The sequence below is a fragment of the Anopheles coustani genome, chromosome 2, assembly GCF_943734705.1.
Source record: "Anopheles coustani chromosome 2, idAnoCousDA_361_x.2, whole genome shotgun sequence".
NCBI classification, from domain to species: Eukaryota; Metazoa; Arthropoda; class Insecta; order Diptera; family Culicidae; genus Anopheles; species Anopheles coustani.
In genome coordinates, this window is record NC_071289.1 from 21,284,347 (window position 1) to 21,311,843 (window position 27,497).

At 45.4% G+C, this 27,497-nt stretch overlaps 1 protein-coding gene across 1 annotated transcript; it reads left to right on the forward strand.

Moving 5' to 3' along the window:
* Positions 1-701: 701 nt before the first annotated feature.
* LOC131264071 (uncharacterized) lies at positions 702-27,497 on the forward strand. Its single transcript, XM_058266360.1, has 7 exons — positions 702-735; positions 5,088-5,359; positions 13,490-13,625; positions 17,847-17,980; positions 20,024-20,146; positions 21,839-22,031; positions 26,265-27,497. The coding sequence occupies exons 1-7, from the start codon at positions 702-704 to the stop codon at positions 26,402-26,404; spliced, it is 1,032 nt and encodes a 343-aa protein (XP_058122343.1). The 3' UTR covers positions 26,405-27,497.

Genomic DNA, 27,497 nt, shown 5'->3' on the forward strand with positions numbered 1-27,497 from the left:
CACACCTTTCGAATGATGCCACTGTTTATTTAAGCCTTCTTCCGGAGGGCCGTGTTTGTTGGTAGGATTCGCGAAAGAAAAAGCATTTCATAGAATAGCGACCGAGGGAAACCGAAAAACAAAGAAGTGAATGAAAAACACAATAAAAAACTTCCACTCAAACATTGTACCGAAGCAAACAGTGAAAATCCGGCTGAAAGAATTTCCCGATCGCGAAAAAGAATCTCACCGGAAATAAAAAAATAAGAAAAAACCCTGAATGGAAGAGGATCTTGACTGAAAAATGTACAAAAACACACACACACAAGAACGGGAAAACGTACATAACAAACACAGAAACAGCCGGTTCCGCTGGAACATGAATCGAAAGGTGTGAGAGCGTACGACCGGGAGCCCGGAACCCGGAACCGGCCTCGACCTTAGTCCGCTCCACGCTTTTCTTTTTCATACCGGAAATGTGCAGTGCCGAAAAATACCCGTTCGAAGGAAATAAGCGAGTGAATGGAGGGCAAACAAATTTCAAGTGCAAACACAAATCCTTTGACGGGAGGATGAGGGAAAAAAAAGAAAATGAACCCGAAAGTAAAGCCACCGGAAACTGGTACGGAAAATAGGTAGCAAGGAGGGGAGGGAAAAAGCTCGATCAAACACCGGGGAATGTAGAAAAAAAAATAAAAAAAAACGTGCACATGCCATTAGAAATGGGGCGAGATCACGAGGTTGAAACGGGAGCAGGTAATTTTTGTGTCAAACAGCACCAACGAGCCGACGGCATGGGAAGAGGGCTGGTTTCCGCCTCCATTCACGAGTGGGTGGAAATTTTAAATTGAATTATATAATTTTAGCAAACAGAAAAATTCTGAACGCTTTCGGGAACGGCATTTGGGAGTCTTGTTTTTTTAATTCCATTAATTGAAAATCCTTTTCTTGTTTTAAGCCACAAACCAAAACGTACACAAGGTTTAAACTAAAAAGAAAACAAATCCCTCTAAGGCACCTTAAAGAGATCGGGTTTTCAACAAGCAACCGTACTTTACTAATGAAACAAACCAAGAACCCTTACCATCGATGCTTTCAGAGTGCATTCGTAACCCTCCGACACCGCAAGGGGCGCCATCTCTTCCAGTTCCAGCTGCCAACCGGTGCTGGCGCGAAGGATACACGCCTAATTGAGTAGTAATCCTCACGCCAAACCGCTAATCCTAGCGCCGTCGAAAGTGCTTCAATTCAACCCGGTGCAGCAGCTGTTTATCTGTGTCAAACTACCGTGCCCATTACCGTGCGACTTACCCTACAACCGCGACCATTATTCGCCACTCGGGCCCATTATCAGCAGCAACAGAAGCGTTAGAAGGCTTCTGTCGCAGATGCGCAGAAAAAAGACTAAACCATCGCTGGCGTGGCGGAAAAATCTCACCAAGTCCGCGTACTCGCTGGGTTTTGCTTTCTGGCCGTTTATTTTTAGCTGTCTGTAGTACTTCTTGTGCCACCGGAAGCATACTACATCGGCACAGGCTCCACCAAGCCACTCGTGAGGTCGAGGAAGGATGAGGGAAAGAGATCGCGAGAAATGAAGCCACTTTCACGACAAAGAGCGTGTTCCAGGTGGAACGGTGAAGAATACGGTGGTGTTTTCGCGGGCGCTTTCCATACCTCCGTATCTTCAGCAGCGAAGGGCGGGGGAAAAGTCGGCAATAAAAATAACATAAAATAGATAGATCGGGCGAAAAACAAATAACAATAAAACCAGATGGTGTGCAGCGCCATTGGGTCCATCCTGGCTCCTGTTTTGTTTTTCCTGCAAAGAGCTCCACCGGCGTGCGCTCGCAATTTGTGTTCTCCCGGTCAACCCGCCCCGAAAAACAGCCCACCGGAGTACGACGTACGCAACATCCCGGACAGGCCCCGAAAGTGCCTCCTACCATTACCCGCGCAGTGAACAGCAACAAAAAAATATGGAGGTTATGGTTTTGCAAAAATATGCGTTTTTTTGTTCTTCTTTACTTCATGCTGGAGCTTTTCTTCCGCGTGGCTCATCGGTAAGAAAAACAAACACGGATACCCGACAAACAATCGCACATACAAATAAACAAGCTAAAATAACATTTCACGTACAGGAGGACCCGGTTTGGCTACCCGGGGAGGGGTTCAGCTGTCGAATGTAGGAACTGCAGTGTTGGCAAACGTTTTCCACGCTTCCATTCCGGTACGGAATGAGGAATGTGTGTAAGCGCTGTCGCGCGATAATGACCACAATGTGCGGCGACGAACAGCGCTACGAAACGATAGTGGAACATTAATCCTTGCTGATGAAGAAAAAAGAGGGAGAGAGAGAGAGAGAGAAAAAGAGAGGACGGACATACCGGAAAGTGTACAAGAAATAAAATAATCAACGAGCCACATGCTTCTCTGACGTATGCTCTACCGTGACCACGTCCGTGTATGTATGTGCGTTTGTTTGTGGTGTATATAAAACATACGTCACCGAGGATCACATTTCAGGCAAGACACTTTTAGAATGTGATGGTTTTATTGCACCACCAAACGGGCGGCGAGTGAGACATTCGGTCGTCGTGATTCTCTTCCCGCTGCAACCGAAATTGGCCTCACGATTTCATTTTAATAGCATTCGGCCATGGCATCTTCGTGTGGCGTCCTGCGGTCGGGACGCCGTTCTCGAAATGGGAACAATTTGCTTTTCGCTGCCCTTTAAAACACGGACCAAGCGAACCCCTTAAGTACGCAGCCAGTCGGTGAAACACCAGGCGCCTCCATCGAGACCCCCGTCCCACAGTTTAGAGCACATCCGATCGGACGAAAGCTCTAGCGCTCGGCGGAAACGACCAAATTGTGATTCACCCGCCACGCGCTTGATGACCGCACCGCACATGCACTGTCCCGTTTCCGGTGCAACGGAATGGGAACGCAAAGCATTTAGAAATGGCGGCGGATTAACGGAATGGAAATGGTTTCCATTTGCGCTGTCACGCGCTACTTTCCTCGCATTCGGCATTTGCATCCACTCCGAAAAACCTATTATCCTCCGAAAGGTGCAGCTTTGGGGTCAGGCTTTCGGAACGACCCTTTCGAAACAGAAAAAAACCACACACACACTCGCTGCCAAACCTGAACCGGGCATCACTGTTTGCTATATTTGTTGACGAATGTCACGACATGGTTCGGTGCGGATAAGTACACAGACACACGATTCGGCCCTACTCAAACATACGTCACGAGGGCCGATCGGAGTCGGAGACCAGAAACAAGTGTGATCCGGATGGGTTCACTCTGGTACATTTTACGGACGCGGTCCGACGTTTTCGTGCCACTGAAATCGAGGTCAGTCTCGCACTAAATCCATCTTTTTGGCAAACAGGACCTAGTTTATTCGGTCGAATTCAAACCCACACGAGCAAACTATGCTGCTGAAGTTTGCGCTTGCTCTATTGCTCGAAAAGGAAACGCGTTTGGTCAACTGAGCAAATCCCAGTGATTGAAGTTTTGATAAGAATTGGATAGAATAAAATATTGAAATTATTTACTATCCATCAACTCGAACAAAGTTCAAGATCTTGCTGGTAAATTCAAAATCCCTTCTACCCTTTGCTGCAATTAATCTTATAAACTCTACCAGCTCTGGTTTCCATTCCCGTTATGTCCCAAGCGACCACTCTACTGGTGGTGGATTAAAAACATACCATAATTCATGCGATGCGATGCACTCTTCTGAAAATAGGTCAAAGGGTAACGCAATTTGGATAAACTCCGAAAAAAGGGAAAGAAACCATTCTACGTTCGGAATCTATCACAAATGAACCGCAAATGCCAACGATGCAGCCAGTGATTAAATTCCATACCAGCGTTGATTATCCGATGATCATTAGAAGGAGAAGAGAGGAACTTATTTTCTGCCACAAAAAAATTAACGATACCGTGAAGAATGCAAAATTTGATCCAATTTCTAGAAGTTTTTAATTCTGGTGACGATGACACCTTCCTTGATGAAAATAAATCGACTGCAATAAAATGTAGGTGCAAATCAAAATTAAAACATTAATTTGGACTCCATGCTTGTTTTGATATCACGAGCATCGTTTATATTTAATACTACGTTTATGTTTGTACAACTCGACTATTGAGTGAAATATTCGCAACAGCATGAAATGAATGTCAACAATATGATGAAAAAAATCTACTCAAAGCATGCATTAAAACAAACAACAAAACTATGAATGATAGAAACAAAACATACATGCATAGGAAAATCATATTGCTTATAAAAAGTACAAACCCCGCTTTCACAAGTATGGTCCTTTTTGATAGAAATCAACACAGCACAAAATATTGTATTCAAAAGCCAACGTTGCAGATAGGAATAAATTTAACGTACAGTTTTTTTTCTGGTTGAGGGTTCGTTTGTGTCAAGTTTTTTGCGCCGTTTTAGATGAACAGTAGGAAAAACGGATTTTTAATTAAATTATCAAAGCTAAAGTTGCGCATCGTGCGAGGGGCAAACATTGCGTGGGCAAACGTGCGTTAAAAAATGCATCCACGAGCGAGGGGATTGCACACAAAAACAAACTCCACATCTCACCGTTACGGAGCGTGGAGATACGCTAGCGAAAGATGTGTACAAATAACGCACAAACTGCAATGGCTGCAGAGTTATGAAAAGGTTATGAAAAATGAACAATAAAAAGAAGAGACAAACAAGATGAGATAAAGATAGAACAATAGAACGCAACGGTTAGGTCAGCGGTACACGAGGAAGCAAAAAGCTGTCAGCGACGTTGTTACTTTTAATTGTCAGCAGATGGGTTTTTCATATCGTTAAGCCGGAATCGGTGTGATTCCGGGAAGACAAATTGCTGAGGCATTTCGTTTTATTGTTCGGTTTTGAGATGGTTGAATTAATTTGAAAATCTTGCAGTAAAAACGACACGTTTGGAAGAAGAGTCTTAGAGAAATCCGAACGTATTAGACAAAGGGATTTATTTTTCCTTAACCCGCGTTTCATTTGGTCGGGCAAAGGCAGGCCACATTCGAACGGATAAACTTACTTATTTCTACTAATCGCTCGACTCTAGCTAATGACTGCATTCATCATGCTCATGCTACTTTCCCACCTTCTCCTTCTTCTGCAGAGCTTTCCGTGGGATTGCGCAACGTTCGAGTCACGATACCGACGGCCGTCCGGAGAGGCGACTCGGCTCAGCTGTACTGCGACTACGAGCTCGAGGACAACGAACGGCTCTACTCGATCAAGTGGTACAAGGGTAAGCGAGAGTTCTTTCGCTACACGCCCCAGGTGCATCCTTCGGTGCAGGTGTTCAGCGCCGCCAGTGGCATCGATGTTGAGGTAAGCAGCGTTCTGATGGGATTTTATCCCTGCGATATTTTTTCTTCTTTCAGGGAAGGGTTTTCTTTTAAGCCATAATCGCTTGATAAGCTTCGTATACCGGTTTCGTTATAGTTGGTTAGAGAGTACACAGAGTTTGTTTTTCTTATATAAGGAACGATTTTATCCCACAAAAGATTTTGTTAAATAACTTAAGGACTACCTCAGAGAACATTAGCTTAACATATAACTTAGTATTTTCATGTATTTTTTTAAAATCTCGTTACATCTAGCAAGTAAACAAAAATTGTTTGTTACGTTCTGCTTTTAGCATAGTTTTTCAAAAATACAGAATCAACTTGAACTTGTTTGGAAAGCAATGCTGCCAAAAATACCATTCCAAAACATGATGTCGTAATGGTTCCAAATAAAATTTATGCATACAACCGCTGCAAACTCGTGGTGCTTGACCCGACCTTTTAGTAGATATTATTTCATGCTGTTTCCACCACTACTTTTACCGTTTCCGCTTGCCTCTTACAACAATTCTTTTTGCACTCCTTTTGGCCTGGGGTTTTTTTTACGCTGCCTGTAATGTTAAGTTGACTTTGCCGTGATCTCTGTTGAACATGGCCATTTTGTAAAGCGGTTTTTTTGTTCCTCTTTCGACGCTCCGCCAGTCGAAGCCGTTTTTCTCGCAGTTTCGCCTCGTTCCGATGCCTATTATTTGTACCTCTATCGGCTTCCCGCATTCCCGGTAGCACGATGTGCGGAAAACTTTTGAACTTTACACTCATAAATCTGGTAAAGCTGATGGTTGGATTTTTGCTTGTACGAACTCGGGCCAAATACTCGCCACTCCTACAAAACGGAATTACAACACTTTACATGGTGGCTCCGGTTTCGGTGGTCCCGCTTGGGGGAGGGGTCGGGAGGGAGGTGAGAAAGTTGTAGATAGATTTTCGTACCGGCCGAACGTGTTGGACCATTATTTTTTCGCTCCCCTCCCATCCCCCCTCAAGTTGTCGATTTACTTTTCAGCCCGGGCTGGAGAGTTACGGTTCGATGTATGCTTCAATGATTTGTACGGTGGTGCAATTTATTAATCCTTGTTTCCAACTTTGTCTTGCACTTTTACTCCGCGCGGGAGCTTCTTGTTCCGGAACGTAGGATTCCTTTTTTGGCTGCAAATGGTCGGGGGAACTAGGAACAATTTTTGTAAAAATTTCAACTAAAATGGCATCGTTTCGGGATTTGTAAAACAAAACCGTTGGGTGCAGCAACGAGGTGGAACATCGGTGCTGCAATAAGCTGTGAAATGAAGAAAACAACGAACTCGCCCAAACCCGGCACACAATCGTGCAGGACGTGCAATAAATTGTTTACCGAAGCTAAAAGTCCCTCCTAGGGTTGTTTGCTGCGCGTCCGAGCACTGATATTGAATTACTCCATTATTCAACGAAATCATTGCCGCCACCGAACGGGTCACAGGGGACGGCGAAAATGGCTTTCCATTTGCTCGCGATGCGTTGAAAAGCCGCGTTTGCCCCAGAACGCCACAAAATGCCGCCAGGCCGGTTGGCAGCCGACATTGCAAACAGGGGGTGGGGGAAAGAAAAATTTCCCCGTTTTCGTTTTTTTTTTGCGACCAAAACACTTGGGGAATCTTCCTTCCCTAGATCGGCGAACCCGAGACAAGCGCCACTGTTCGACAACGCAAGAAAAAAACCCAGCGCTTTGAGAAACGGACGATGAAAACTGTGTTACGCAGGGTTGGTCGGAAGGTGTTGGGAAAAAAAGCAACAATCCTTGAAAACATGCTTTACATGATGACAAGTGAAGAAAAAGTGCCACCACAACCCAAGGCAATGGCGTACACAAGTCATTCAAAACGGAAAACTGTGCTAAAGGAAGGCTCGGTCACAAACAAAAAAAACCATCGAGCCGCTGCTTTTTCTTCGCAAGCAAAGACAGTAAAACATAGGCAGTCGCAGTTCCAAGTCTACCGGTGAACCGGTTTTGGTGGTGGAAAGAATGTAAGAGGGAGAGAAAGGGAGGGTGGCAGCGGGGACAACTCTGGGGTAGGGCAAAAAGCTTAAGGGAGCAATTAAATTTTTTGCTCCCCAAAACCGGCACCATTCCAATGGTCGGCTTCCGCCGGAAAAGCGAAGCTAGAATCAGTCAGAAGGGAGTGAGCGTAAAGCTGGCGGCAAAAAACGAATAACACATTCTGGACCGGTTCGGGACCGGGGAGAACGAAGCGAAACAAATTTGATTAATGACACGCACCAGCGTTTCCACCGGACGAGCGGCAAATAACATTTAGTGAGACGAAAGCAGCCAGTTTTCGTGAAAAAAAAACGCTTGCTGGGAGGACGACAGTTGAGTAACGGGCGATTTCAGTTCGGAAGCTATCTCGTATTTTTGCTCCCCGGGGGAAGATGATTCTAGATCTGTAATTTATGCGAATGACTATGAAACCGTTGAGCGAGTTTTTCGAGAACCGTCGGAAATAGAATTGAATAATAATCAAAAACATTTCTTATGATAGATAACACTTTCTATTTTTTCCTTTTAACGATGTTTTTGATTCAAAGATGTGTGTAAACACAAAGTGAGGTTTCGAACAAAACGTTGATAAAGATAATTAAATAAACATCAAAAAGTAACTTAGTAAAGCATGGCTGCATTTAAGAAATATTGGAAAAGTAACCTTGCTCAAAACATTATTTTTTGCGACTTTAAATGATCATATTGTAAGTTGGTTGAAGCCACTCAAAAATGTACTGTATATCAACAGATTAAAAATCAAACTAGGCAAAACAAGGGTTGGATGCTTCTCAGGAGATAATCTATCAAATGTTAGTCAAAAGTCTATTCGTAAAGATAGAGTTATGATGGCATAAACATATAAATTATCATAAATAATTTTTGTCAATCAAACGTCGCATAATTTGAATTGTTTTAAAACTATACTTATTAGTTCTGAGAAAGAAAGTGCCACAATATTTCACTTTAAAGACGAATCATGCATGGTGTGGACGGTATTTTTTAACAGTTTTATTTTTAATTTCCAGGCCAACGCATGTACTGGCCATCAAATCATCTGAGATGAAAATCAGTGACGATTAATCACTTTGAATCACAAATATTGAGAGTAAAATTAGTTGACTGTACTTAGAGAAAACGTAAATAATCATTAAATTACCGTTCCGAATTTGGCTTAGTTCAAAATTGAAGTACAAGTTGCAATAAATAATATTTTAAGTTGCTGGAAAAACATTCGATTTGAACTAAAATGCACTAAGTTGAATCAATAGCTAACTGACTGGACCTTTCAAACTCTTATCACGAACTGTATCTTGTGAAACTCCCATCTTTCGAGAGTCCATTAGTAGAAAAGCAATTTTAATGGAAATCTTCCAAACAGACACACGTCCCACAAATCCCTCCAACGGTCTCAGCTGGTTTAGTGCTCCGCGTTTGGGGGCGAAAAAGAAGCAAATCTCGCTGTCGCATGATTGGTCATCGCAAAAGCGTGAAACCGCAACCAGCCGCCCGGAAAACCCCGGCGACCAGCGACGGCTCGAAAGTATAGCCTCCTCCGGATGCGCCCGACCGACACACTCGACGGGCGGCCACACCGCAAAGTCCCATAAATCTCGAGCCCGGGCCACAAATCAATCTCCGACGGTGCGCGCTTCGACCGCGCGGTTGCTTGTTTTCCCATATTTTGAAGCGGCTAGCAGTAGTTTTCCCGGGGACTCGGCGCGATCGCACACTATCGGCGTTGCCATCACTTCCGCGGAATACCAGGCTGTGGGTTTTTGCATTAGCCTGACGATAGCAAGTCAGTTTGTGTGTGTATGTATGTGAATGTGTGTTTCATCGAAAGCTAATGAAAATTCAAATCACCAAGTGGGCTGGTTGTTCGTGTCGGTGGTTTGGGGAGGATGCTGTGGTTTTGTGGAGGGGTAGAGATAGAGAGAAGTACTTGCAAGCTTCCAGAGGACACACGGGATAGCCGGAACTCAAGGACCCACGGTGGTTTTCCAATTGGAAATGGGAAATTCTTTTCGATCACATGAAGTTTCTGGATGAGATTTTAGCTTCAAATCGTCGATGCATCTTTCCGCCATTGTGATTTTTTTCACCAATCGTGCGATTCTACTTTACTATTTCGTTGTCCCCTTCTGTGGTGCTTTTCTCTTTCTTTTACCTTCCCAAAGTTGCCCATTCCATGGAGAACAGGAGCGATAAAATAACAAAAAGCAAACCATCTCAACGCTTCCGAGAAAATCTCACACGAACGATTGTTTACGATCGCATTATTTGTGTTTCCCTTTTCGGTGAAGCATTAAATTTCAGTCGAATGTGTTTCGTTTTGATTTCTGACTGCCCAAAACCTTCCAATTTTCCCCGTTGTTCGTCACGCATCCAGGAGCTGAACTGAAGAAAACGAGAAAAAAACAGCACATCTACATTCCACCTAATGCTTATCGCTGTAGCGTAAAGCAAGTAAAGCAGGGTCGTTTGGGGAGGCATCGAATCACGAAATCAACAATTTGTGACCGAATCGACAGCTTTGGGGAAGGGGGGGGGAGCATAACGAGCTCAGGCATAGCATCAAACCATCCGATGGGAGTAGTTTTACAGAGATCTTTTTTCCTTCTGGCCCCCTCTTTATTGCCTGGGTTGTTTCCAGCGAAAGCAAGTCACCAAGTGTACGGGGAAAACACACACAGCAAAAAAGTGATACCATCAAATAGAGCAAGCACTTTCCAGTTCCTTCTCGCATGTTTCTGCGCTCCACTTGCACGGTGTTCCAGTTTTCTTGGGAAAACAAGCTAACAACAAACAATAAAAACCGCCCTTCGCCGGGCGAACACACGAGATCACGGGATACGATGACGTGCGAGTTGAGAAACTTTGTGAAACAGTCACTCCCCACCATCGGAGGGCGCGCCCTCTAGCGGGATGCCAACGATTTACGCGTCGGTAAAACATTTTCGCCACTGATCGAAAAACTCATATCGCTGAAGGGACAATCCACCACGAGGGGTATTACGGGTTGGTCCGTTTGGTAACCCACGATCTCGCAAGGCCAATGCGTGAGGGTGACGCCACATAGATCAAGTTCCGTCCTCCCGCGGAACTCCCGTCAGGGCGTGAAAACTCCATCGGTTCGGAAAAAAAGACCGGGTGATGTATACTTTTTGTCTTCGACGTTCGACGGAAATGATACAGTTTTTCCTTGCGGTAGAGATTTGATTTCCCTTTACTGTCACAACGCACATCCGGGGCGTTTTCCTTCCATTGTTTTTTACCTTCGCTCGTGTTCATCTGTCACGGCACAAACCAGCACCGGCTCAAGCAGGCATCATTCGCGGCCGTACCCAAATTCGACACTATCGAAAGTGTACTCTCCTCCGGAGGCTTTGGACGCGCGGATGAACGATTTCAGTCCGCTTCTTTCCGGAGCTTTCTTTCCGGGGTCCACTGTGTTTTTCGACGGGTTTTTCTCCCCACACTTAGCACCCACATTTACTCGGTCGTCGCTTTTTCTGGCCGGAATCGGAGACACTCTGCTCTGCTGCCGCGCGAACGATCGGCGTGGGGGTGGGAGCAAAAAATCCCAACAATCGCATTGACCAACCATGAAGTCGCTTTCGGCGGTTATTGCTGCCACCGGCGTCATGGTGCGTGGTCGATTGCGTCGGGCACAAATCAGCCTTCACGTCCACCGAGAGAAAGAGAGAGACAAGACAAACTACGCCGCAAAATAGATAAGAAATAAATTGCCACTAGTGTGTTTCAGTTGCTTTTCGTTTTTGTTTTGTTTTGTGTCACGGTTTTCCCTTTTTTTCACCCCCGGCAGTCCAACAGCGACTACGCTTGAGACTTCTTTTTCCGTGGCCTTTTTTTTTGCTTTGTTGTTGCTGCGGTGCCGCTTTCCGGTCGATAAACAACATCGATAACGGCCTCTCGGCACCAAATTGGAAATGTTTTCGTTGGTGGCCTTCGAAGGACTTTCAGCCGATGCGCTGATCCGGTCGGTAGGCTGTGTTTCCTGGTATCAGTTTTCCTTCTCGTTTTTCCTACTTGTTTTTTTGTAAGCAACACAACGGTCGGTAAGGTCGATTGGAGCCATTTTTTCTCCCCCTATTTATTCAGTACTTACCAGTACTGCCGTTCGGTGCCACCGTGGGAGGTGAATGCCATCTCCAACTCGGCACTCGATCTGGCAAATCTCTGGCCCAACGGAAAGCCGAGGGTCGACGGCTGACGACGGGCCTGCGGTGTGAATTTTCCACCATCGATGGGAAAAGATGACCTAATCGTATCCGGAGCGTGCTGTGGTTCGGTTTTTGGGCCATGTTTGTGTTTGCCCTCCGCAAGGGAGGGTGGGAAGGAGCTGGTTGGAGGTCCTTTTGGCGCAAACTATTAGCCTCCGGTTGGCCATCGCGTTTCCCATTGGGTGCGCTCATAAATCAGCAGTCGGAACGATGAGCTAGCAGTGCGCTGCTCCGCAATGATCGGTTCCGTTATTTCTTTTGTCCCGCCGAGATTTTCCAATATGCTCAGAACAAGCCGAACCGTTTTCACCACGAATTCGAAATGAACCGAACGTGACAGGGTTTATGTGGTGGTAGTGTGTAAAGCAAGCCCAAGTATGGAGGCGGTTATCGGTCGAGAGGTGATTCTTTTCAGTTTTCAACCGAATCATCATTTGATCTCGATTCACATGATATCTTTAAGCGGTTTCCCTTGCATAAGCCAACAGCGAGTGGTAAACATTGTCAACAATAAAACCAAATGGTTCAAGTGCAACATCATGTCGGCCATTTCGATAGAATATACTGAAAGTAAAAATGCTTCATTAAAAAAAAAAAAACGATCATTTCTATTATTTCGGAGACGGGAAAAAGTACGTTAAACACATCATTAACTATAGCTAAGAGGATCAGTATAAATGAAAAGTCTATTGGCATTTTGACTAACCACGGCGATCTATGGAAACCTCATTTTTCTTCACCACGTTTCCTTTTACCCAAATGATGTTCGTTCGTTCTTTTCGTTCCGGAACGATGCAACGGTACCCGAACCGTTTGTGTGTTTGAAATAATGTCCCCATTTACAGATGATTAGCTCGAATTAACGAGCGCCGCTCGAATAACAGACGATCGACGCTCATTATTGCGGCCCAGGCAAAACGAACGCACGTGGCGGTGGCGATATCGCACCGTTTTCCCGTTCTGTTTGTTTCCCGTTTCCGGCCAGCCAATTTTCACCTAATAAAGCACCATTTTCCAGCGGGCCACCGGGTGCCACTTCCGGCCGCGTCAGCAAGGCGCTGGGGCCAATTTTTCTTTCCACTCTGTCTAAATTACTGACACCCGAAGCGGCGGTGGTATCGTTAAGCCACACTTGCACAATGTCGAACGCGTGATGTGAAACAAAAACAAATTGGTGCTTGTGGCTCCCAAACACCAAAAGCTAGCACGCTGGTTAGTGATTGATTGTAGGGGATTTACTGTGGGTTTTTTTTTGTGTGCGAGTATGTGTGTTTGAATTTTTTCCACCTACCTTCGGTTGCGGATTCTCACTGGAAGCTTACGCTCTACCCAGCGTTACTGCGGAAGTGTCCTTGGGAGACAAGGAAAAATCGGTATAAAAAACACCCCCAAGCAAGCAAGCTGGCTGACAGCTAATCAACAGCTGGCGTGGTCGAGGCTTCATCCCATTCGGGATGCGGGAAAAAAAAGTTGACGAGTTTCCTTTCAGTGGCCTCCGTCGAGCGACTTCTTCTCGCATGGTTTGGTTTGTCAAACGTCGTTTTTATTTTCCCTTCGCTTTGCGGTTCACTTTTGACGGCACCATGAAGCCACTACGAATTTTCCTACTACTTCCTTGAACAACACCCGACGCTTTCGCCACCGGAGAAAGATAAATGTACTAATGTCCCTTTCCGGGGTTCGGTTTTTCCTCCTTTCGGTTTCCGACGTTGCCTTAATGATTCACCATTCGACGCAAAGCTTCTTTTTCCACCCACTTCCCATAGCGCACGGTAGATACTTTTTCCCAACTAATTTTCCACCATTCTCTCTTCTCTACATCATGTTGTTTCTCTTCTTTTTTTCTTTATAATAGCGGTCACTTTCCAACGAAAGCCAAGTGGTTATGCGGGCGGTCGAGACGAACTACTCGGGAAAGTATAGATGCGAAGTGTCCGCCGATGCGCCCTCCTTCCACACGATCATCGTCTCCGGGGACATGGAAGTGGTCGGTAAGTGTCCTTGCGCTCGAGACTGTTATTGTGTGTGTGTGTTTGTTTTTTTATAGGTCCTTCCCAGCTATGTGTGGTCGTAGAATTATTACATTAAACTCCTACAGAGTGACATTAAATATTTGAACTTATTTGGTAAATAAAACCTGTCCCCCGCTGCGTATGATGAGAGGGAGAATTTTCCAACGAATATAAAATCACCCCAAAGGCAGATACCGACACTCCATCATCTCTGCCGAAGGTTGATTTCTTCCAGGAAAAATTGTCAGTTTATTACGACCTCGTGGGATTGTTTTTAAATTAAGTAAGCAACGCAAGCAAAGTGGGGGTGGTAGAACGGTACTTAGATGACAGTACTGCAGCTTGTTGCAAATAAAAATACCCACGTATTTTATTTTATATTTTCTTTTTATTCCGATTCGAAGAAATCAGCACAAACAATATTAACTACCGTTCATTTGCATTGCTTCGCTTTGAAACATAAGGCAAACTTGTTTAAGCACCTGGTAACGGATACATTTGTTCTGGAAAAGCTGTATAAAAGATGTTTAAGCCATATCGCTGCAGTAACTCGATGGTTGCTCGACACAAAGAACCTAGTTGAAACACGCTTTCTTAAAAAGCGAGGAAAGTCCAAGCGATCGCTCCGTCACCAGGACAAAGAAGCACTCGGCGATGACTGGCGGCGGGAAAGTAATGCGCGTTCGATACGCCGTGAAGCGTACAATTTAATATGTCCAATAAAAAATTATTAGATTCTGATCCCGGCCCGGCTCCGGCATTGATCCGACCCACTTAGCCACTGTCGTTCGCTCACTTTGAAACATTGAGACATTCAGTCCCGCCGCCAGTCGTTGCGCTTTCCCGCCAACCGGAGGAAAACCGTGTGCGCACAGAATACGAAACCCGCTGGCGAAAAACACTTGCACAAGGTCACTTCTCCATCATCACCGCCATCTTCAACCGGGCAACAAAGGCACCGGGAGTGCCGGGTTTTCCTTATTTTTCGCCCCCAACCTCATGCCCCGAACCCGCATGCTGCCCGGATGATGTTTCCTTTCCGGCGATGGTTCAATGATTTTTTATTGAATATTACCGCTCCCGGCTAAGCAGACAAGGGAGAAAACCGGCGGACAGCCGGAGGTGCAGAAATTTGCCGTGCAATTTATTTATTCCGTGACATTTTGGCCATCCACGCTGGCGACTGTTGGTCGTTCCTTTATTCCCTTTCGTTCCCTCTCTCTCTTTCGCGACCATCGCTTGGCGGTTTGCAGTATTGTTTTACAATTTTTCCCAACAACCCCTCACGCACACACTCACCGGTACCGGGGAAAACCCAGGCCACCACTAGCCCGGAGGTAATCGAGGCTGCTCATCGGAGCAAAGCCGGAATAAAAATCGGTGACCGCATAAATGTCAGCCCGCGCAGCGCAATGATGCCTTGAGTTAACGTCGAGCGATGTGCAGACTTCGGAAGGGACGGGAAAATTGTAAAATTGAACTGCCAAGGGCCAATGTCCCAGCTGCCGCAACGGGCAAGAACCAAACGGGAAGGAAACGGGCCCCGAATGGACGCATTAATCCAGCACCAACTGGAGCGAGCCAATTTATGAAACGAGGCGAATGGCAAGTTTGTCGCTACTTTGTTTCGCAATTTTGTTCTGGTGCTTTTTTTTCGTTCCACTGGAAATCGATACCGGATTGGTGAAAAATGTTTTTCATTGCGATAACAAATCGTGCGATAAATGAGCTCGTTAGGATGTTTTTTGTAAACAGTGCTCTCAATTTCTGTCATTAATTCCAACTGGAATGTTTTTAGTTGAGATATTTCCGTTTGTTGATTTTTGGTAACCTGTCCGTGATATGATTTTCTCTTCTTTGTTTTTTTATTTAGCTAAAATGCAAAGTGAACAACTTCAAAATAACAATGTAAACCGAAATTCTCAAAATTGAAAACCTTTTAAAGAATTTCAAATTTAGATTTTTATCGAGGGCATATGAAAACACAAAGCTTAAAAAAAATTGTTTCTTCTCTTTCGAAATACTAACGGCCAACTATTTATATCACCTTCGGTCAAGTATATCTCAGTAGAAAGTAATTGCACTGCTTTCGGTTCCGGATCGAATTCGAACAAAATTAGGTATAGGAAAATTCATCAAACAAAACCGCAGAGTTAATCACTTTCAACTCCAATAATTTGTGATTTCATGAAACATAGCATAACCTACTAATGCCCCCGCGCAAAACTAGCCAGCGTTACCACTCTCCCCCCACAACAAACCGGTAAAGTGCTTAAAATCACATATTCCATTACAAATCCCACATATCGCTTTCCCATCCTATTATGCCGCTTTAATAGGATTACAACCCGTCCCCCCGTCGCCTTTCCCGGTGTCACAACATCTCCACTTTACTCCGTGGGCTCGGTTTACCCGTGCACCCGGTATCGATTACACACACGGTAATCAAACGCAGCGCAAAGCGCGTAGGTCCGATTTCTCCGGGCTGCATTAAATGCTTTTGCATCTAAAATTTATTATCTTCACAAACACAAAGGGCGCAACCGCGGGCCCAGATGGCGGTGCGAGGTGCGGTGCGCGGTGAAGTTGAATGCACTGGTTTACGAGGCGCTTACGCTTGCAATCGCTGGAAAGCCTTATTTAATTACATATTAATTACATCACCGTCCTGCCAGCCTCGGTTGGCTCGCCGGGTGCGAAAGGGGTCGGGAAAGGACGTGGGAATGATCAGCCCGAAGGTGATCGCCGAGAGAGGAGAACGACCGCCGACCGGGAAAATCAACGCCCGTATCGAGGGCGAGGTTCATTTTCTCACCGAACGTTGGTCCCGCCCGACCGCGGGCTGTATGAATAATGTATTAGTTGTAAAATCTTACTAATCATCACGATACAAGACACCGCAAGTGTACACACACACACACATACACACAACACACAAACAGACGCAAGCATCGTCCCTTCGGTTGTCACACGGCTCAAATTAATTATACTGATGCCGTTCACTCTGGCGTTTGGCGTTCCAGAGCCACCACCTGAGGTTCTGTTTTTTCTCATTTCTCCCAAGTGGCTCACTTCTCACCGAAATGGAGACGCCCAGTAGCTGACGCTTTTGATGGTGTGTGTGTGTGGCTTTGTGTGCGGTAATGGCGTTCCTTTGGCTAATTCATTCGACTCCGAGGAAAACCCCTTTACCACAACCGAGCGTGGTGCAATCGGTGCACACTGGCACACGATAAATCATCCCGTGTCATGGACCTCAGGTTCGGCCAAGAGGCATCAATAAATCTAATGAACTGTTTCTTCGTTCGTCCACCGTTTGCCGGTGGAAATCCCACCGAAACCGATCCGATATCGATGCGCTTTTCCGCAGTGGCCTCTAGGGGAGAGGAAAACCCGCTTCGTAATCTATTCGGACGGAAATAATTTTTCCCAGCTTTCCCCGCCGAAGCCGAGCTCGTGCCAGGTCCGCAGGATTGGCTCGCCTTCTTCGACGGCAACCTGCACTTGGCGGTGCAATTGGGCGTCTTGCTGACCTGGTTCGGCATCCACCAAGCAAGCCAAAGTGGGCAGCAAGCAACAAGGCAGCGTAATAAGTATTCAATCATTTTCCAGCAGCCCCCTTCCACCCGCCACCTGTTCGTGCAGAAAGGTGTTCCCCGTGGGAAAGCTGAAAGCGCAAAATAAGGATGTGGAAAATGAACTTCTCGGCGTCCCTTGGGAGCTTCGACGTCGATGTCAATAATGATCTTCGTCTCAAAAGCCCTGTTCCGCAGCAACCGATGGCGTGCTGCATGTTTTATGTTCGTTTTAAACGATCGTTAAATATAGTGCCTTTCGATGCCGAAAAAGGGGTCAAAAATCGGTCCCGCTCAGTTGAGGCTTCCACTGAGGGGATAGGTAGGTTTAGATTGATCGCCATTCGGCACCTTTGTGTGCGACACAACAGTTCGTTTTGATTCCGCCTGTCTTAGTCATCGATGTTTCAAAGCATAATTTATTACCCGACCGGTGTGTTCTCACCCACACTTTTTCTCTCTTGTTTCAACCCCTCCACAACATTGACACCATGTTGGGATCAATCCAACGCGAACGACATCACCCTCTCATCCGGATGCCTACACTCGATGCGCCGACACGGTGGTCACCTGTCACTATTTTTATTTTTTTGTTTTTCTCTCCACCCTATCTCTTTTCCCACAGATCCACCCATCGAGCAGCCGGCGGTGACAGGACTTCAGGCGCGCTACCGACCGGGCGACATCCTGCGGGCGAACTGCACCTCGCATAATTCTAAACCGGCAGCAAATTTGACGTGGACGATTAATGATGTACCGGTAAGATTTATTGTTATGGCAAAGCGGTGATGGAGGGTGGAGGGAGAGAGGTGTATGATAAATAAAATAAATTTCCCCCCCGAACCCAATGCATCTCCCGAGCCATTTGAGTGCCACCTGACCCGGCTTCGTTACCATGCGGAGAAAAAAAAGAAAAGGAAGCAATGAAAGAGGGAGCCTCCATGGGAAGTTGTCGTCATCGTTTGGCAAGCGGCCAACGCTGACGGCACGAATGTCGATGGATCACTCACCATTCCGGGCCTCCTCCGGGAAGGTAAACAGAAACAAATTGATGGAGCGACAAACGAATCCGATTGTGAATGGAATGCCAAGGAAAAAAGAAACGCGCAAAGAAAGGGCATAAAAATAAATAAATGGATGATAGACTTTTAGCTTCCGCCTGGCGGTGGGAAACGCACCAACACAAACCAGCTTCCACCCGTCGAAAAGATGTTTTCCTCACCCTCCCAACGAACGCCGTAACGCGTGTCGCAATCGGGAAAATTCGCACACCGTTCGGTGCGTTTTTGTGGCTTTTGTCGGTACACATTCTTCAAACGCACATACACAACCACACACGCGGTAAGCGCGAACCTTACTGTAAGCCACCGGAATCGTGAAATTAGATTTCCGGATTTGACAAACGGCCATGGCGAAACGGGATCGGAAGGAGAGAAAAAACCGCAAAAATATACGCAGGCCAATCTTCGATGAATTCAGCAAACCCCCGTCGCCCGTACCAGTGGAAAAATGTGGAAAACCAACTTCCGCACAGCGAATTGCTTTCTCCCACGCGCATCTTCCCTTCCGAGCTATTTTTCCACCAGACTGGAGAGCCGACAAAGTAAAGACGCGACGTTCCGCTCGAAAAGCCATCAACGATCAGTTGCTTTGTGAATGGTTTTATTTTTGTCAAATTTGTGTATGTATATGTTCAGGTCCACAGTTCGGCTTGCGTTGGAAAAAATCGAGTTTCCTTCGCTTTTTTCCCCTCACACCGCTTTCGTGTGCATTCTTCGGGCGTCAACCATGACCGGCCCCGAAGCCCGCCCTGGCCGGAGATGAATAGGAGTGCCGAACCGGAAATGTATCTGTGGCCAAGGGATTTTTTGAGGGATTTCTGCCGAGGGGTAGAAGCCAAACAGGATTTAAAAACCTATTTAAAACATAATTGAATTTACACTTCTCAATCAGGGATAATTTCACGCAAGACTGCCATTGAGTGAAAGCAAAGCGCCGGAAGCGCCAAACAGACTGTGTTTGTATGTATGTGTGGGTGCATGTGACAGCCAACACCAGTAATATGTGTGTGAGTGTGAATTTTTGTGGTTGCCTCCGAGTGTTAAAGCGGATGCGGATGTGTACTTCAAAAATCAGAAGAACCCCGGAACGGAAGCATTGGAAATGGAACACAAACATGGCTTCGTGGCGTTGCGGATTAAACGCGGAGGAAAGTTATTTTACATGTCATTAAAAACGCGCTTGCATTTCATTAGCGGTAGGAGCCGATGGCTAGTTTAAACATACTTACTTTTTAGCGATTCCAGATTTTAATTAACGCAGCCCCAGAGTGAATCATTAATTGTATGTTTAATTACCTCGATGATTGTTCCATTGGTATCAAAACAAATTGAAGTTTGATTGCAAACAGCATGATTGCTATGATTAATCAAATATAAAAACCTTCTTTGTCCATCTCCGAAATACAAAACCTTCAACGTTAGTTAAGTGAAATATATTAATAAAACTAAAATTTATAAATCTCGGGAAAGTAAACAAGAGCTTCTCACAAATTCACATAACTCCAAATGATTTACAAAATTCCTAAATAAAATAAACAAACAGCAATCTCCTAGTCTATGATTCAATCAGATGTTTTTGAACTTCCCTTTGACACATTCATTATTTCTCTCGAAACTCTCTCTCCGTTCATCCCTAGATGGGAGAAAATTATTTCAAACTTATTCAACATTCTACAAAGCTAATCAGGAATGTTTGTTCCATAAATACGTTTTTCCTCTTCTCTGTCCCTCTCCCACCCAGATTCCTCCACAGTACGTCCAGCTCTTCCGACCGATAAAAGACGCCTACACCGGGCTGGAGACATCAATCCTCGGCGTGAACATTATGGTCGCCCTCGACCACTTCGTGCAGGGTAAACTGAAGGTAATTATTCACACCAGGGCATCCTTCCCAGCTGCAGACCCATTGGAGTCCATTGTCATTCCACTGGCTACCGTTTGCCACCCGCACCAAATCTGTTCGCCGTGCCCCTAATCAAATACCGCATAATTCATCCTTGTCAATACGTGATTTTCTTTTCCCATTTACACGATGAACCCCGGGGCGGGGCGAGGAAAGTGCTTCCCCCGGTGCAAACGAAACAATCCCAACCGGACAAAAAGTGCCACCGGATCTAGTGGTGAATACAAATAACTAAATTTATTCCACACAAATCGGCCAAACTTTTGCAAAACCTCCGTGGCTTCCGTGGCTACGAGGATTGAGAGGATTCGGTTTCCGTGCCGTGTACTGCGTGTCGGGGAAAAACTTTTCTCATCTCGATGCAAAATAATTTCGGATGTCCCTTCCCACGCGATCAACGGTGCACCATATCTAGACTCAGACACTCCTCGTTATGAGTTCTGTAACGAGTGGAGGTTTGGTGAAAAATATACCCTATATTATGCTTTCCTGTGAAGTGCGAAACTGTTTGAAAATGTCTTTCAAACTCACAATACGCACATGGAAGCGGAAAACTGAGTGAAGCAGCGCAAATGAAGGCGAAAGGTTGGACGAGACGCTCGAAAAAGAGTTACGCTGACCGGTCGGGATGAGATGAGAACGAAAAACATAACGAACATGTCACAGCGAATGGAAAACTGATTGTGGAAATTTCATTCCCGGCTTCCATTGTCCTTTCCCCCGATGGATGGTCATGTTTCCAACACAGCACGGCCACCCAATTGTGCCGTAGTTTTCCACCCCGGTGCGTGCAACAGAACCTGGTATTCGGAAGGAAAAACGATAGGCAAACGAGGGGCAAAAGTTTAATTAATTAATTATAAATTTCCCGAAGCCGAGCCAACCGACGGGAGTCCGTTTGGTTGGTCAGGTTGGAAAAGGCGAGGCTTGTATGACAAGTTACCGAGGTGTAAGTGAAGAAAATTGTTCCCACCCGCACAATGGCAAAGTAAGCGAACTCCACGGAGACTCATTAGAATAGAAATTTTATTCGATACTCGGAGTTCAACCAATTGCGCACGCCGGTGGGTGCAGAGAAAATTGGAGCTGAAAGGATGCCCAACCATTTCACCGATCTGTTGCACAATAACGATTTATGAATATTTAACAAATCCCAAATAATCCCACAAAGACCTTCTCTTCCTCCTGGATGGAAGGGTTTGGCAAACGCCTTTCTCTGCGGGACGGTAGGGAAAGTTAAACCATTGTGGTGTCTTGCGAGAAATAAGCATTTTGTTCATCCCTTCTGAATATCTTTCACCATGGGACTGAAAGCCGGCAGTAAACAATGCATGATATTAATTAAAAGTTTAATTGATTCTAAGGGCGTGCTAGTTTTGACACCACGAACAATTCACTGCGCAGAATAGCGTCATCTCTTTTGGACCTCGTTTTCTTTTTTACTCTACAATCTGGCGCCGCATAGAAATCGTTATCTTCTCCTGACGTAATTTTTAGATAACAATTTGTGAAAAGAATTTTCATTGAATGCGACTTCACTCCACGAAGCCCGTTGGAGTACACAATAAGCACCGATTATCAATTATCTTTGAACCTTTTACTATCTTTAATCCTTGCTCTCTTCCCTTGTTTGTTCGTTCGCAACATCAACAGCTGCGGTGTGCGGCATCGATACACCAAATCTACCACGAGGTCGTCGAGCACTTCATTCCGGAAGACCGGCCCCGGATATTGGCGACGGGCGTATCGGCCAGCGGGCACAGCATCAACCTCTACCAGGGCTCGGTGCACGAGAGCGAGCTGACGGATCAGTCCGACTCCTACCTGACGGTGAACGGCTACAAAGGTAAGGAGAGCAGCACCCAGATTGCGACAAACAAATTCTACAAACGATAACAAAACAACTTAATGTGAAAAAACGGTATGCGACTTAACGATAAAAAAATAATGATGAGAAAAAACATCCCGGTAATTACTGTGCTATGTTTTATGACTAGAATTAACTTTTCAGATCCCAAGAAACAGTCTATTCGGATGTGATTATAATTTGCATTTACATTGTTATTATTTATATGAACGTTATAATAGGAAATCATTAACGTACCAATTTGAAAATCAAAAGTCCCTTAAGCTATGCAATTATAAAGTCTGACAAGGAAAGTGCAATTGAAACGAAGATCGTTGGAAGCATTTGCAATAAATAATTCCTTGAAGTTTGATAGTGTCCCGAAGCGAAATGAGAGTTTTACTAGACTTCTCCGTATACATCATCGTCATAAACAGCCAACCAGATGAATCTAAAATGCCAACATTGCAGCACAAGTCGTTGGTGTCTTTCTTCGCAGAACTCCGATACAGTAATGTCACAAGTTTCCGTGCATGGTAGTGTGTGTAAGGAAACATATACCCATTTTCCCCTGGAGGGAAACGCTTGATAGTTTCTCGATGGCTTCCTCAGCGCAGCCAGAGCGTCATTGGAGCTCCAAATCCCGAGCCGGACGATAGTTTCATATCTGCCCGAGAGGAGGTAAACACGCCGAGCGGGGGCAACAACATTTTCCACACCACGAACTTCCAAAATGAGAAAAGCAGCACTGGCGCGCCTCGGACGTGGTGGTATAAATCATCGCACAAAATAGCTATCCACCCGCTTTGCCACCCGTTCGTTCGTTCGTTCGTTCGCATGGCCAAGAAAACAATACTCCCGTTTTCCACCACGACACCAACGCAAGCATAAACACATGCGGGCGTGTCCCGCTCCCATTTTTCCTCCTACCCGCTCGCGTGAAGGCATGCAAGTAACAGCAACAGCGCCAACAGCGAAAGCAACCGAAAGCACCCGAAAGTGGCCCAAAAGAGATTGAGGTTATTGTGCGATGGTGTGGACGTGTGAAAAATGGCCACGATAATTCATATCCTTTTCGGCTGCCCGGCGTACACGTGCGGTGGTGTATGTGGAGGCAGTAAAATTTAAAACAACATCAACCAAACCACCTCCTTTCCCCTCGCCGCGCCCCACCAGCTTTACGATGCAAATGTAAATTTGTCCCAAAGAATGTCTTCCAACCGACCGACGAAAGGGGTGGGTGAGAAAACACCCTCGCACTCGAAACAATTCATCCAGGAAGGGATGCTTGTTCGCATCAATTGTTCCATGTCTGCCGGTGTGTATGGCGGGGGTAGAAAAGAGTACATTGCCCTCGCTGCTCGGGAGGAGGAAGAATTAAAGCGGTACACGTGAAGGTATGTCTCAACGGATGGTTTTGTTTCGTTACAACATTTCGGAGCCCTTTTTATTTGTGCCATTTGTGAGGCCGGGTTCGTGGAACGGGCTGTAAGGAATGAGGACTATTCTTAAACGCCCCTTAGGGACCATCGGAATGTGCGGGAGTGCCTTAGAAAAACGGTGTCCTTCCACAATGCAGAGTACTCAAACACACGATCCACGGCAAGGAACACGCTCCGAGGGTGCTTGTGTTTACTTCCCTTTCGACCAGAAACGATCCACCGGACACACCAACGTCCGAGGTCCGGTCCGGGTACTTCTTTGCAAAAGAAAATGCACCCACCGGGCATTGGAGTGCCACTCGGAAATGGCTCTACTTCACCGTAGCCACCGCCTTCTTAGTCAATTTACAGATTTCACTCCTCACGGTTCTCGGGCTGCACATCCACAGCTCGTAAATTGTGGACCCGAACCAAGTGAACCACCTACCGGAGCTTTTGGGAAAATTTATACCTTCCTCATGTGTGCGCACCGAGCGAGACGTAGTTTTATCATATTTTCATACCTGCCCGGGAAACGGAAGAAAGGTTTGGAAAAGCAACAACCTGCCAGGAGCTTCACGTTTTGATACCTCTTCACCGAGGTTTTTTACCTCCCTTTTTCAAGTGCAACCCCCCACGGGGGTCCCGCAAGCGCTCGAGAGTGCCAGACGAACGTTGAAGATGACAGAAATGTTTTATGAAAGGAAACACAACTTCTGCATCCAGAGGATGTTGCAGGATATGTGTGTATGCGCCGGCCACCGACCAACCCGTGCCGCCGGAAAGGGGGCACAAGCGCAAAGCAAACATTGTGCTGTGAGTGCGTCGGTGCTACAGTGTTGCGAAAAGTCGTTCAGGTTCCGGCCGGTTCCGACGATGACCCAAGTCGCCTCATTTGGCTACACCGGGACACCTCGGCACCGGGAACCGGAACGGGGCACGGAAACAGACGACTCTCTGTTCAAATAGAGCTGTCGGTAGCACTTTACATCGCTACCAATCATGATGATGTCGCCTGTCGGGTTCGGAAAGGCTACCTTCTAGTACTCCACCCCGGGCTCGGAGAACGTATTCGTATCCGCCTCGTAACAGCAGGCCCGGTCCGGATTGTCGTATGTCATTACAAGAACTTCCGACCCGCATAACGCTCCATTCGTTTTGTTTCTAGCGCTGACCAAACTTTTCCTATCTCCCTCTCTCTCTCTCTCTCACTGGCTCCACTCAGAAAATGGGTTTTCCATTTCTTCCACAACATTATCGCAGCGCTATCGTTGACCGGCTTTCGGTCAACTTTGATGTTGTTTCTAGCTTTAGGGGGTTCAGAGCAGACTCTCGTAGCGGAAAGGGAAGTGTCGAGTCCTCGGCTTCGGCGAGGGTAAAGTTTCAAAAACATTTGCTACAACAATTTGTGTGCAATATACATACTGGTACACTCAGCATGCTTGCTTGAACCGGTGCAAGTTCAGCATGCTCAACAGAGCCAGATCTAACCGAGCCCGGATTCCCACGGGATCGAAAGCGATACACTCATGCTGCTCAACCAATCACAAATGCTGCCTGCTTGGGTTAGGTCTTGGTTGGGACCGGCCTGCCGGAGGGAATTTATGAAAGTAAAAACAATTTAAAAATCCATACACCCAGCCAAACATGATACGATGCTTACCGATTTCCCATTTCACCGTTCGTGCGTGCAATATCATATTTCCTGCTGCACGTGGAGACCCATCATTTGTGTTTTCATCTAGGAAGATAGGAAACATTCGTTTTTTTTTTTTATTTATGAACTGGAACCATTATTCTTTATTATGTTTCTGAACACGAATTGACAACCACCTTCTTAAAACATGATTGTCAAGCTTTGGGAAATCTGTTGGACGATGAAGTAGAAAGATATTTTCTCTGGTATATTGAAACAAGTTACTCTTTTACTTTTCATCGACTTGGCTCAAAAACCTAGTGCAAAAGAATCTTTTAAATTTTTTTCTTTTCAATTAAGTTAGTGAAAAAACCTTGGCAAAAAAACTGTGCAACTATTTTCTTGGTTTAGCAAAAGTTAATAATTTTACTAGCAACATTTTACTTTCAATAATTTTCAATTTAAAAACTATGTACGGAACGAATCATTATCATGCATATTTTCAAAACTGGCTGTAAACAAACAAGTATGCCAAGCAAATGTAATGATAAAATCATCGTCTTCTACTGTGAAGTGAAGACCGCACATTGTAAACTCATTTTTCAAAACTACGAATTTCCATACCTTTCTGATATTATTTTGGTTCAAATAAAACATACATAAAACATTACACTAGATATACCGATATCAAATATACAAATTGACTATCAGAGTCATATCTGTTTTAATATTTCACATCAAATCCTTCCGAATATATGACACAAAAGAATAATTTAATTGGAATTTCATCTAATTCACAACAAACAATATTAACGTAGAACATGTTTTTCAATATCAAATTAATAAATTCCAAAGTCATGCTATTCATCACATTTTATTCGATGCCTTTTGTTGTTTTTTAAGCGGAAAAATCGTCAGCCCTGTTGTTGTCCTCCATGGGAAAATGGTGTCGAATGTACAAATCGACTATCAGAATTGAACCTGTTTTAGCTTTTTTTACATAAAACCATTCCGAGTACATGGCAACATAATTGAAATTGGTTGGAATTCCATCAAATTGACGTACTGATGTAATAAGCATTAACGTACAATGCTTATTGAATATCAAATAAATAAAATTCAAACAAATGCAACTCACCACCATTTTATTCCATGCCGTTTGTTTTTCTTTCCCAGCGGATAAATCGTCACCCCTGTCGTCTTCCTCCGGTGGCCTGCAGATCGACTCGTACGTCAAGGTGTGCTGGGTAACGTTCTACATCTGCATCATCTGCACCGTGATGGTCTACTCGATACGCTACCTGATGGTTACCTGACCCCAGCAGCGGGAGGCGAAGAGTGGTTCCGCCTCGGCGAACGTGTCCATGGCCGAGGCAACCACGCTGGAGCTGGATCCGCTTTCCGCCAGCTATCCGGTTCCACCGCCTCCGGCTGCCACCATCTCGTCCGCGGCCCTCACCAACGTCGACAGCTGCGTCCTGTTCGTTCCGAGGTGATGCAATACGCTGCGAATTGGCATACCGCAGCCGTTCCGCGCTTGGCTGAATGCACCCGGTGTCAGCACGATGCCGGGACAATCGATTCCGTCCGGCAATCGGGCCGGGAAAACCAAACGCTCGCCGAAGCAGGCATAAATGTGCAGGCGCAAGCAAGCGCGAGCAAACAAAAATCAAATACTTAAACATGTTGCTGTCATCGTAATCGTATCGTCGTGAATGACACCTACCCAGCGTAAGCGAATGTTTTGGTTTGTTCTCCAACGTATACATTTTGTTTTATTTATTTACGTTTTCGTTAAACGAGAGCTACCGGGCGCCTCCATCGGCATGCGAAAAACTACGTTGCAAGAAACGGGAAATCGGAGGCTTGTCAAAGCTCCCGAGGAAAAAACTTTCAAGTGGTAAAAAACAGTTTGTTACACAACGGCTATGCTAGTGCTCCACTCACTCTAAGGTAACTCGTGTAAATATCGAATTTTATCTCAACGTGTAAATAAAAATATGACCGTTTCCCCCAACCAACTTTTCCTCCTCCTATCCCCGCTCTTTCCGAGCAATTTCGCGAAAACCAACTGTCCAGATTCAAACCGAAAGAATTTTAATGTACTGTTACCGACCGTGAGCAACCGGCAGCCGATCCAAATCCATCGAAACGGTAGATATAACCTTAAGAAAGTAATTCCGCCTCCACTTACTGGCAGTAAGAACATTTTGCAGCAAGCTAGTGGTTCTAGTGATCGCGAACAATGTCGAATAACAAACAAAAAATGAAACAGGTTAACCTAGCTAATAAATAAATGCAATTTAAAGAAACCCCGGAAAATAAAATCAAACTGTAAATAGTTGACAGCAAAGGTAGCAAATAAAGGAATAAAAACCAAACGCCCCTCGGTGGTGTAATCATCCGCCA

Bases quoted from the DNA above. Each gene is read 5' to 3' on its own strand.
- LOC131264071 (XM_058266360.1), top strand. From the start codon at position 702: ATGGGGCGAGATCACGAGGTTGAAACGGGAGCAG. The intron at 17,981-20,023 runs GTAAGATTTATT...TCTCCCACCCAG, and splicing joins GGACGATTAATGATGTACCG to ATTCCTCCACAGTACGTCCA. The intron at 22,032-26,264 runs GTAAGGAGAGCA...TTTCTTTCCCAG, and splicing joins GACGGTGAACGGCTACAAAG to CGGATAAATCGTCACCCCTG.